The sequence below is a fragment of the Tamandua tetradactyla genome, chromosome 6 (assembly GCF_023851605.1).
Source record: "Tamandua tetradactyla isolate mTamTet1 chromosome 6, mTamTet1.pri, whole genome shotgun sequence".
Lineage (NCBI taxonomy): Eukaryota > Metazoa > Chordata > Mammalia > Pilosa > Myrmecophagidae > Tamandua > Tamandua tetradactyla.
The window spans coordinates 40,218,383-40,231,021 of NC_135332.1; the positions used below are offsets into that span (position 1 = coordinate 40,218,383).

At 35.1% G+C, this 12,639-nt stretch overlaps 1 protein-coding gene across 12 annotated transcripts in view; it reads right to left on the reverse strand.

The window, feature by feature from the left end:
• TRIM37 (tripartite motif containing 37) overlaps positions 1 to 12,639 on the reverse strand; it is a 371,934-nt gene that overhangs the window by 246,771 nt on the left and 112,524 nt on the right. For all 12 annotated transcript variants that reach the window (XM_077164953.1, XM_077164956.1, XM_077164952.1 and 9 more), the window contains 3 exons: positions 5,285 to 5,372; positions 3,108 to 3,230; positions 232 to 355 (listed from right to left, as the gene is read on the reverse strand). In XM_077164953.1, coding sequence (XP_077021068.1) covers positions 232 to 355; positions 3,108 to 3,230; positions 5,285 to 5,372 — 335 coding nt within the window. The remainder of the gene's footprint in view (positions 1 to 231; positions 356 to 3,107; positions 3,231 to 5,284; positions 5,373 to 12,639) is intronic.

The window sequence follows — 12,639 nt, forward strand, 5'->3', positions numbered from 1 at the left end:
GGAACAAATGTTAAAATAAATTTAGACTGAAACGCTAGTGATCAATGAAAGGGAGGGGTAAGGGGTATGGTATGTATGAATTTTTTTTCTGTTTTCTTATTTCTTTTTCTGAATTGATGCAAATGTTCTAAGAAATGATCATGGTGATGAATATACAACTATGTGGGAAAAAAAAGAATGTTCATATTGTATGTTGATTGGTTTAATTAATAAAAATTAAAAACTACTCACCCATTAGTGTAATAAGCTTATTCTTCAGCTGTGTGTCTAACCGTGCAATCATCATCTCAACTGCATTCCTAATTTCTCGAACACGCTCATCTTTTGCATTTCTTACAGCCTCTACATTTCTTTCCTACAAAATAAACAGGAGAAAAGAATCTTAATTAAAAATTTTTAAAACAGAAATAAACAATGCTAACAATTAATTATGCTTAAAGCCCACTGATCTCTTCTTTAAAAGTTGTAAGCCACTGAACAGTGAGTAAAAAAGTATTTCCAAAGTCCCCTTGGAGGAATAGTGAGAAAGGGGGAAAATTCAACTTCCCCAAGTGGAGAATTCTTGATATTCTCACAAGCAGTGCGGATAACCAAAGCAATAGGCTGAATCCCCAATTTTGGGGTTTGTTCATAGGAAACTTAACCTCACAAAGGATGGGTCAAGCCTACTTAGAATTAGGCCTAAAAGTCAGCCCCAAGAGAACCTCTCTTGTTGCTCAGATGTGGCCTCCCTCTTCAGCCAACACAACAAGCATACTCACCGCCCTCCCCCTGTCTATGTGGGACATGATTCCCAGGGGTGTGGACCTTCCTGGGAACGTGGGACAGATATCCTAGAATGAGCTGTACTCAGCATCAAGGGATTGAGAAAACCTTCTCGACCAAAAGGGGGAGGAGCGAAATAAAGTGTCAATGGCTGAGAGATTCCAAACAGAGTCAAGAGGTTATCCTGGAGGTTATTCTTATGCATTAAATAGACATGTTCTTGTTAGTCAAGATGTAATGGAGGGGCTGGAGGGAACTGCCTGAAAAAGTAGAGCTGTGTTCCAGTACCCACGTTTCTTAAAGATGATTGTATAATGATATAGCTTTCACAAAGTATGCGATTGTGAAAACCTTTATCTACCTTATCAACAGACGAGTAAAACATACAGAATAAAAATAAACAATGGGGGAACAAAGGTTAAAATAAATTTAGTAGACTGAAATGCTAGTGATCAGTGAAAGGGAGGAGTAACGGGTATGGTATGTATAAATTTTTTTCTGTTGTCTTTTTCTTTCTTTTTCTGAATTGATGCAAATGATCTAAGAAATGATCATGATGATGAATATGCAACTATGTGATGATATTGTGAATTACTCATTATAGTTGTAGAACAGAATGAACATGTTGAGAATGTTTTTTTTTAAAAATTAAAAATAATTTTAAAAAAAGTTGTAAGCCTTAATAAAAAATTTTAAGTACTGATGTATCAGAAGTATTACAATGATTTTGAAAATTTAATGCACTGAAGTAAATCAGGAAAAAAGACAGTTAAACTAAGCATAATAAAGTATATATTTTAACAGTTAAACAGAAAGGTCTGTAATTACAAAAACATGGTTTAGGAAACATATACACAACATGAACTCAAAATCCCAATCCAACCTCTGATTGAAAACCATCATTTACAAACAAAAAAGTGTATTATAGCCAATTCACATTCCTGAAAAAAAACTTTTAAAAATGCAGTTTTTTTAAAAAAACATTACCTACTCACTCTTGCTTACAAAGGCTTTTTTATTTTACTCAAAACTAAACACAAGAAAAAAAATTTTCTAAGATTGCAGAGTACATATAGACTTCTCACTAGCAAATAAAAAAGTAATGTTTCCTCAACTTATTATTATTTAAATATACGCAGTGAGACTCTCAACCATAGAACACCCTTCCTAATTGCTAATAGCCAAATAACTTATAATATTGCCAGAGAAGTAATAAGGAAAAAAGGCAGCTAAATGAAGGCTAACAGAAGCCATCCAATTTTCAAATGGCTTATATTCCAAAATAACATACATGGAACTCAAAAATACTTTATAGTGTTATAAAGGATGACTTCTGCCTGGAAGTGTGAGATTGTTCTGTAAACTGCATATAGAAAAGTCATTCCAGTAACTTTAAAAAGAATATATTCTAGGGTTGTGAGGGTAGTTCAGTGGTAGAATTCCCACCTGCCACGGGGAGACCCAGGCTCAATTCCTGGCCCATGCACTTTCCAAAAACAAACAAACAAAAAACTAAACAAAAACAAAAATTCAACAAATGGTGTTGCAATACGAGGATACTCACACGGAAAAAGAATGAAATGTGATCCCCGCCATACAGCATACAAAGGAAAATAAAAAGAACGTATGCTAAAGGTACACATATTATTTGAAGCTGATCATGTTCCCAGAGAAACATTATAAATGACAGCTTCCTAGAACAGTTTCCCAAAGCTGCTTGACCCACACAGTATCTGAAGAGTAGAACTTAATATTATTTTCACTGCTGCAGAGAAATGAATTTTAAGTTTCAATTTAGGACATCAGAAATACTTCACTCCTTGGTAACAGAAATTCTCCCAAAAGCTGGAAGTTTAAAGACTGAACAGCTTACTAACTCTATAAAAGCCAATATTCACTCTGTTTAGGAATCAATTATTGGCTATGCAAGAAATACTTAGCTCACTAACTGATTCTCTAATTCTGCACAAGAGGCAATTCTCTGGCTCCAACTGTTTCCCTAATGGCCAGGGCTTTGGATGTAAATTCCTCAGCTAGTTTGAAATTGATGAAAAACCAACTGGCAGTAAGTGCATCCAACCAACTGACTATAAATGCATCCTACCAAATTTTCAAACTTTGAAAATCTTCATTTCAACATATGATTGATTTATGTTATAGAATATATTAGATATTACTATATATTATAGAATATAAAAGGGATACTGGGGCAGTACAACAGTGGCCCAGTGGCACAGTGGCAGAATTCTCGCCTGCCATGCCAGAGACCACAGTTCGACTGCTGGAGACTGCCCATGCAAAAAAAAAAATGAACAATGATACTGTTGTTTTAATAGTCTTACCACTTCTTGAACTAAGCTGATCAATTCCATGAGACGCCGACGAAGTTTGGCTACCTCTTCGTTCACTTTAGTAACGTGTTGTTCATAAATTTCTGCCAAAGGTTTAAAGGTATGTCCACCATGCTATTTACAATAATAAAAATAGCTTTAGGACACTTTCACACATCTCATTTGCACATATGTTCCATATGCAACAACACTTCATGGCTATTAAAAAATTGGTAAATACTTCTACACAAACTTTACCTTTTTCATGGCCTTTTGTAGAGCAAGCTTGAGCTAGCTTAAAATCACTTAGCTTATATAGGAATGCCTTCAAGATTTTATATAAAGTGTTTTAGCAAAATAGTAACCCTCGATCTTCAACCATTAAAAAGAATTCCCGGGCGGGCCGCGGTGGCTTAGCGGGCAAAGTGCTTGCCTGCTATGCCGGAGGACCTCGGTTCGATTCCCGGCCCCAGCCCATGTAACAAAAAACGGAAAAACAAAATACAATAAAACAAGAAAATGTTTAAAGATGTTTCCCTTTCTTCCTTCCTTCCTTCCTTCTATCCTTCCTTCCTTCTCTCTGTCTTTCCTTTAAAAAAAAAAAAAAAAGAATTCCCAAACCATCTACCACTACATCTTCTCTTGACCAACACTAGTCTTCTTCCATGTCCTCAAACTTCTTCCCACCAAGACTTTACAAAAGTTATTCCTTATCCAAAAATTATTCCCTTTCTTCCTCCTTTCCAACACTTTCCTCCTTTTACATCTACTCATCCTTTGGAGCTTAGCTCAAGGATGCATGATCAGATTCCATAGTTATTCACTCCCTTCAGCACTATGAACTTATTCCTAAAATGTATTACATCAACAATTAAATGGAGAATTATTATTTGATATCTTTCTTGTTCATCACTGAATCCTCAGTCTCTAGTACAGCTGAATGAATCAAGATGCAGGATACATAATTAGTGAAAGCCACAAACTCCATTTTTCATACCACAAAGTTTCTGGAGAGACAGAAGGCTCACACAGATTAGTCTCACAAACCTAGTTATATTAACTGAACAATTTTGTGGAGCTAACAACCTAAAAATTTTCTACCCATTTTAATACTGTAATTATAAATCTGGCAAATAAAGTATTAAGTTTCTGCCATAAGAGACTTCCTTTAATAGATATGCTCTTATTCAAGCATATGCTCTTATTGTTCAGTCAATACAATTCTCAGAACCATGGTTTCTAAGAGAATTCTGAAGAAACTGGATTTTTATGTGACACATTACTTTAAGTATGGAAAATAATGTTTTCAAAGCCTCTTACAAAACATATTAAGTTTATTTAACCTATTTAAGTACTGAATTATGGGACCTATTTTTGAACTAGGCAATTAGCATTCAAGTTCTAACCAAAAGCTCTCTTAATAGACCTTGACTGAACCAACTTGCCAGTCATTTTCTCTGTAAAACAAACTTAGAGATTCTCAAAGAATAGTAATTCTCATGGGTAACAGGCAACACTAAATGCCTATCCACTTCTGTTCTCCCACAGCTTACTTTTCCACCAAAAAATTTTATTCTCAAACCTATTTATGTCAATTGTACTATTATTATAAGAACATAATATAATTAAATATTAAGTAAATAAGGGAACATGACATTAAAACAGAAAAGTTACAGTTTGCTTCTAAGAAAACTAACTTGAATGCCTTAGATTTGATAAAAGTAGGTTACCTTTAAAAAGCTGCTGTTGAATTAGATTGGGAGGAAAAAAAAACAAAAAGCTGTAAGAGCTAGTGATCTGTGACCATAATGATTAACAAGTAGAAGTGTTCAAACTCCATTTTAAAGGAAAAAACTGGAAATCATAGCCAATACATGGGAAAAACTGAAAGCCCTGCTGAAACACCTTGATCCTACAAGGAAAGGTTTGCAAATACATAATTATTTTATAGATTTTAGGTTAAAATAAGGCATTTAAATAAGGAATACACCTCCTACATCAAATAACTCCCAAAGAGGTTCTTCAGAAATAACAGAGGGTGTTATATTTTTAATAAGCTGCTATAAAGCAGAGCATTTAATTTCCATTATATAGAATAAATTAAATGATAATATTTTCTACGTAAATCAAGTATTTAAGTACCTTCTAGCTCCTAATAAAAAATAATATCCTAAATCTGTTGTACTCACCATTCCTCCCCAAAGGGCACACTGATGACAGATGCACTTCTTACAAGTCCAGCAAAACACACTAAGCTTTTCATGATGATTTTCACATCTAAATATTATAGAAAAGAAAAAATAGTTAGAAATTGAATAAATTAAAATTGTGACATAATTAACTCAACAAATTTCTAAGTTTTGACCTAAAGGTCAATTAATTTTAAGAAATTATATATTCAGGAAGCTTATAAGATACATTCTACATGTCTGTGAATTAAGATAAAAAATTACATGAACACAAATAATTTTAAAGTACCATTTTCATTAATCTGTAAGAATTTTACAATCGCATACAAAATGCAGAACTATTTTTTTAAAAAACTACAAATATGACATCATTTCCCACAAGCACAATAGATAATAACTTTGTCCTACCACTACATTTTGGATACGTGCTTAATTAGACTGATTATGGATCTATAACCATATGAGCATTGTACATACACAAATGCTTTCCCAATATTACACAATGGCTGATAAAAACAATAATCAAGATAGATGTGATTAACTGTACAATGCAACAACAAATCCTCATGGGAAATGAACAATTTCCCAAGTTCTCTCTTGCCTATAAAGCAGACATACAACAAAGAGTGAACCCTAATGTAAACTATGAATCATAGTTAATAACATAATAATAATCCATCAATTGTACTAAAGGTACCACACTAATGAAAAATATTAACATATAAATGACTGTAGAGGACGATTATATGGGAACTCTACTTTCTGCATGATTGTACTTTAAACTTAACTGCTCTAATGAAAAAAAATTGCTTAATTGAATAAAAAAACAAATGTAAACTACAACTCTAAGCATTTAGCTTCTTTAAAAAAAATTCTACTCATAAAGGACAGAGATTTGAGAAAATACTTAAAATAGGTCTGTATTTTATATTTCTCATTCATAAGAAGACTAAATAGGAAATTAATGAAAATTAGAGGAAACAACATAAGACAATGTCTGGAACTTTCTAACAAGCATGATTTCCAAAACACCAAATTTAGAAAATAGCATTTACAATAGAAAATTTATCAGAACAATTCTTAAGTAGTTGCCTCTATACACCTTGGGCAAACCCAAGGAGGGCCTATAGGAAACAAGAAGCAGAGAGAGATCAGGAGATAAGCAAAACGTAGCAAGATCATTCCTTTTATGAAAAGCACTACTAAAAGAAGCCAACTAAGAGTCAGAAGACTTTTTATAAATATTTGCACCCACCCCAGAGGAAAAATGGCTTAAGTGTTACCCTACAGAATGCATTAAATATAAAAGATTAAAAAAAAAAAAAGACTAGAAAAGCCCAGGACTAGATGACTTCACAGGGGAATTTCACCAAACATTCCAAAAAGAATTAATATCAATCCTGCTCAAATGCGTGCAGAAAACTGAAGACCAGAAAATACTCCTAATTCATTCTATGAGATCAAGATCGCCTTTATACCAAAGCCAGATAAAGATATCACAATAAAAGAAAATTAAAGACCAACATCTCTTATGAACACAGATGCAAAACTCATCAACAAAATACCAAATCCAACAGCACAGTAAAAGAAATATAGGCTATAATCAAGTGGGATTTATCTCTTGTATATAAGGATGGTTCAATATAAGAAAATCAATTAACATAATGAAAGAAAAAAATAACATGATCATTTCAACTAGTACAGAACAGGCATTTGACAAAATCCAGACTCCTTCTTAAAAAACATTTAAAACACTATGAATAGAAGGAAACTCCTTCAACATAATAAAAGGCATATATGAAAAACCTACCATTAACATCATACTGAATGGTAAAAAATTGAAAGCTTTCTTTCTAAGATTAGAAACAAGACAAGAATGCCCCCACTGACAACACTGTTATTTAACATTGTACTGAAAATTCTAGCAAGAGCAACTCGGCAAGAAAAATAAAAGGCATCCAAATTGGAAAGGAAGATGCAAAACTTTCCCTAATTTGCAGGTGAAATGATCCTATATACAGTAAGTACTGAAAAATATTCAACAAAACTACGAAAATTAATAAACAAATTCAACAAAGTATCAGGGTACCAGGTCAACAGCCAAAATTTAGTAGTGTTTCTGACCATCAGGTAATGCACAATCTGAAGGTAAAAATCAAGAAAAAAAAACCAATTTACAATAGCAGCATAAATAATCAAATATCTAGGTATAAATCTAACCAACTAAGTAAAGCACACACAAAAAAAACAGAAAATGACAAGACACAACAAAAAGAAATCAAAGACATAAATAAATGGAAGGACATTTTTAAAATTACTATTAGAGAAGCTGTGGGTTTACAGATCTTTCATGCATAAAATACAAGATTCACATATTTCACCATATTATTTAAACCTTGCACTAGTGTGATATGTTTTTTACAGGAGATGAAAGGAAATTTCTATCATAGTACTAGTGACTATTGTTCACAGTGTAACCTAGGGTTCACTATTTGGGAAGTACAGCTCATAGATTTAAAAAAATTTATTCTAGTAACATATGCACAATCCACGTTTCCCTTTTAAACCACATTCAGAGAACGACATAGCCACAAGAAGAAGAGACTCCACCAGCCAGTGACCTTTGGTGATGAAGAAGGAAAATATCTCCCACAGAGGTTTCATGAAACTAAAAGCCTGGAGAGAAAGCAAGCAGATGCCACCATGTTCACCATGTGCCTTTCCAGATGAGAGGGAAACCGTGACTGTGTTCACCATGTGCCTTTCCGTTTGAGAGAGAAACCTTGAACTTCATTGGCCTTCTTGAAGCAAAGTATCTTTCTCTGGATGTCTTAGATTGGACATTCCTACACATTTGCTTCAATTGGGACATTTCTATGACCTTAGAACTATAAACTTGTAACTTATTAAATTCCCCCTTTTAAAAGCCATTTCGTTTCTGGTATATTGTATTACAGCAGCCAGCAAACTAGAACAGATTTTGGTGCAGGAGAGTGGCGTGCTGCTGCAGTTTGCAAATATCAAACATGCTGGAACGGCTTTTTTAATGGATAAGGGGAAGATTTTGGAGGAGTTGTGAAGAGCTTCATAGAAAAGGCCTAGAATGCTTTGAAGAGACTGTTGGAAGAAATGTGGACTCTAAAGATACCTCTGGCCAGGCCCTAGACAGAAATAAACTGTGTGTTATTACAAACTGGAAGGAAGGTGATCCTTGCTTGAAAATGGCAGATAATCTGGCAAAACTGACTAGTGGTTTTGGCTGAAGATAGATTTTAAAAGCCATGAACTTGGATACTTAGCAGAAGAGATCTCCAAATTAAATGTGGAAAGTGCAGCCTGGTTTCTTCTCATAGATTATAGTGAAATGCGACAGGAAAGAGATAAACTAAGAACTGAACTCTTGGGTACAAATAAACCAGAAATTGATGTTCTGGAAAATTCTGGGCTTCAGGAAGGGAGACCGCAGAGAATAGTGCCCTGTGTGATAATTTAACCAAATGTGGAGCCAGTCAGCCATTTCAGAGCAAGCCAGAATTGGAGATGGAGTTATCCAGCAAGGAGTTGTGGAAACTCCTTATGTCTGATGGGCATGATCCAAGGCTACTGCATAGAAAGCCAACAAGAGTGTTGTGGGATCTGTATAAAGAGAATCACTGCCAGTCTGGACTGAGAAGGATAGAGAAGGGACACACTGAAGGAAAAATAACTTCAGAGGCAAAACCATGGAGGCTGGGGTTTGAAGTCAAGAAGCCTTGGGCTAGGAGAGCGGACCCACACAAGCATGTGGAGAGGCTGAGTGTACCCCAAAGGCAGAGGATGGGCTTTCCACCTCTTTGCAGTGGAAGAGTCAAGCCGCCTCAGGCCTTGGAGAGGGTGAAGTATATTACTTCGGATTTAGGGAGAGCCTGGCTGCCACCACATGGAGGGGCTGAGCGTGTACCCTGGAGACAGCAGAGAGCCCAGGTACAACTCAGATCCTTGGAGAGGGCGGAGCCGAGAAAAAGATGGTCTCTTCAATGTCCCCTGAGGTTGCATTCAGAGAGAGGCAGTCTACCATGAAGGACCTTGGAAAGGGTGGGACTGAAGCTTTCTAAAACCCTGAAGATAAATGACTCTCAGACTTTGAAATCTAACGGACTTTGCCCTGTGGGTTTTCGAAACTTTATGGGTCCAGTGACCCCTGTGTTCCTTCTAATTTCTCCCTATGGAAATGGGTAAATATATCCTATGGCTGTTCCTCCTTTGCATGTAGGCAGCAAATAATTTGTTTTGAGTTTTTACAGGTCCAGAGCCAGAGAATTTTGTCTTAGAACAGACCACGTCTGTAAATAACTTTGATGAAACTGTGACCTGATTTCAATCTTGTATTGTATTTGTAATGTTACTGAAATGGTTTAAGGTTCTCTTACATTGTTATTGAATGAATGTATTTTGTATATGGGGAAAACATTTCTTTTTTAGGGTTCAGAGAATGGAAGATGCTGGTTTTAAAGGATTTATGTAGCCTAGAAAAGTCATGTTTTAATTCTAATCCCATTTTGTAAAGACAGCTGTTTCTTCTAGTCCTTATTCAGTACTATATGTTGGAAACTTTAATTAGATTAGCTCAGTGGAGATGTGACAATCAAGTATGGATATTAAATTTCATATCTCCACCCATTCCAGGTATGTCTTGATTAGTTTACTGGAATCCTTTAACAGAGGAATCCTTTGGAGAAAGCTTCAGAATGACACGGCCATGAGAAGCAGAGTACATCAGCCAGTGACCTTTGGAGATGAAGAAGGAAAACACCTCCCTGGGAGCTTCATGAAACTAAAGGCCTGGAGAGAAATCCAGCAGATGCCACTGTGTTTGCCATGTGCCCTTCCAGATGAGAGAGAAACCCTGAACTTCATTGGCATTCTTGAATCAAGGTATCTTTCCCTGGATGTCTTAGATTGGACATTTCTATAGACTGGCTTTAATTGGGATATTTTCATGGCCTTAGAACTATAAACTTGTACCTTATTAAACTCCCCTTTTTAAAAGCCAAAAAATAAACAGATAAATAAACCACATTCAAATATATACTTCAATGCTGTTAATTACACTCACAATGTTGTGCTGCCATAACCACCATTCATTACCAAAACCTTTCCAAACAGGAGCTCTATACATTTTAAGTCTTAAATCCCTATTTATTTCACCCATCCCCAGGAAACCTATATTCTAGATTCTGACTCTGAGTATGCTTATTCTAATTGTTTCATATTAGAGATCACAAAATTTTTGTCCTTTTGTGTCTGGCTGATTTCACTGAACATAATGTCTTCAAGGTTCATCCATGTTGTCACATCTATCAGAACTTCATTCCTTTTTCCAGCTGAATATTCCATTGTGTTGATGGACACCTGGATCACTTCCATCTTTAAGCAATTGTAAATAATGCTATGAATATTAGTGTCCAAATATCTGTTCAAGTACCTGCTTTCAGTACTTCTGGGTATATGTCAAGAAGGGGATTAACAGGTCACATGGTAATTCCTTACTAACTTTCTAAGGAATTGTCAAACTACCTTTCATAGTGGCCATTTTACATTACCACAAGCTATAAATAGGTATCCCATGGAAGGTGTGTGTTCATGGATTGAAAGACTAAATATTGCTCAGATGTGGCCTCTCTCTCCAGCCAACACAACAAGCAAACTCACCACCCTCCTCCTATCTACATGGGGCATGACTCCCAAGGCTGTGGACCTTCCTGGCAACGTGGGACAGAAATCCTAGAATGAGCTGAGACTCAGCATCAAGGGATTGAGAAAACCTTATCGACCAAAAGGGGGAAAAGTGAAATGAGACAAAGTGTCAATGGCTGAGATTTCCAAACAGAGTCGAGAGGTTATCCTGGAGGTTACTCTTACACATTAAGTAGATATCACCTTGTTATTCAAGATGTAATAGAGGGGCTGGAGGGAACTGCCTGAAAATGTAGACCGGTGTTCCAGTAGCCATGTTTCTTGAGGATGATTGAATAACGATATAGCTTTCACAATGTGACTGTGAGATTGTGAAAACCTTGTGTCTGATGCTCCTTTTATCTACCATGTCAATAGAAGAGTAGAATATATGGAATAAAAATAAGGAATAGGGGGAACAAATGTTAAAATAAATTTAGTTTGAAATGCTAGTGATAAATGAAAGTGAACGGTAAGGGGTATGGTATGTATAATCTTTTTTTTTTCTGTTATAGTTTTATTTCTTTTCCAGTTGTCTTTTTATTTCTTTTTCTGAATTGATGCAAATATTCTAAGAAATGATGAATATGCAACTATGTGATGATATTGAGAACTACTGATTATATACATAGAATGGAATGATACGTTAATGTTTTTGTTTGTTCTTAATTTTTTTATGAATAAATAAATTTTAAAAATAAATAAAAATACAAAAACATAACAAAAAACAAAATGTAAAAAAAACATTTATGTGGGTGTATACTAAACACAATGTAATAAGCAAAAAAAAGACTAAATACTGTCAAGATGTCAATTCTACCCAAAGCAATTTATAGATCAATACAACCCCATTCAAAATTCTAACAGCCTTCTTTCCATAAACGGAAAAGTCAATCAACAAATTTTTTTAGAAGGGTAAAAGGGACCCCAAATAGCCAAAGGCATCTTGAAAAAGAAGAACAAAGTTGGAGGACTTACACTTGTAGATCAAAGCCAGAGTAATCAAAACATGGTAATGACACAAGAACAGTCATACAGACCAATGAAACTGAATTGAGATCTCAGAAATCAACCCTCATACTTACAGCCAACTAATTCTTCACAAAGGGGCAAAGACCATTCAATTGGGAAAGAATAGTTAAACAACAAATGATGTTGGGAAAATTGGATCTGCATTTGCAACAGAATGAAGATGGACCCCTACATCACACCAGATACAAAAATAAACTAAAAATAGATAATACACCCAAATATAAAAGGCAGAACAATACAACTACAAGAAGAAAATGTAGGTAAGCATCTTCAGGACCTTGCGTTAGGTTAGGGTTTCTTAGATTTTACATCCAAAGTACAAGCAAAAAAAGAAAAAGTAGATAAATGGGACCTCATTAAAATTAAAAACTTATGTTAAGGAATTTATCATGAAAGTAAAATGACAACCTACATAATGGGAGAAAATATTTGGACACTGTGCGGGTCTGAATCTGTTGTGTACTCCAGAAAAGCCAAGTTCTTTAATCCTCATTCAATATTGCTGGGTGGGAGCTTTTTGATTGTTTCCATGGAGGTGTGACCCACCCAATTGTGGGTGGTAACTTTTGATTAGATGGTTTTCATGGAGATATGTCTCCACCCATTCA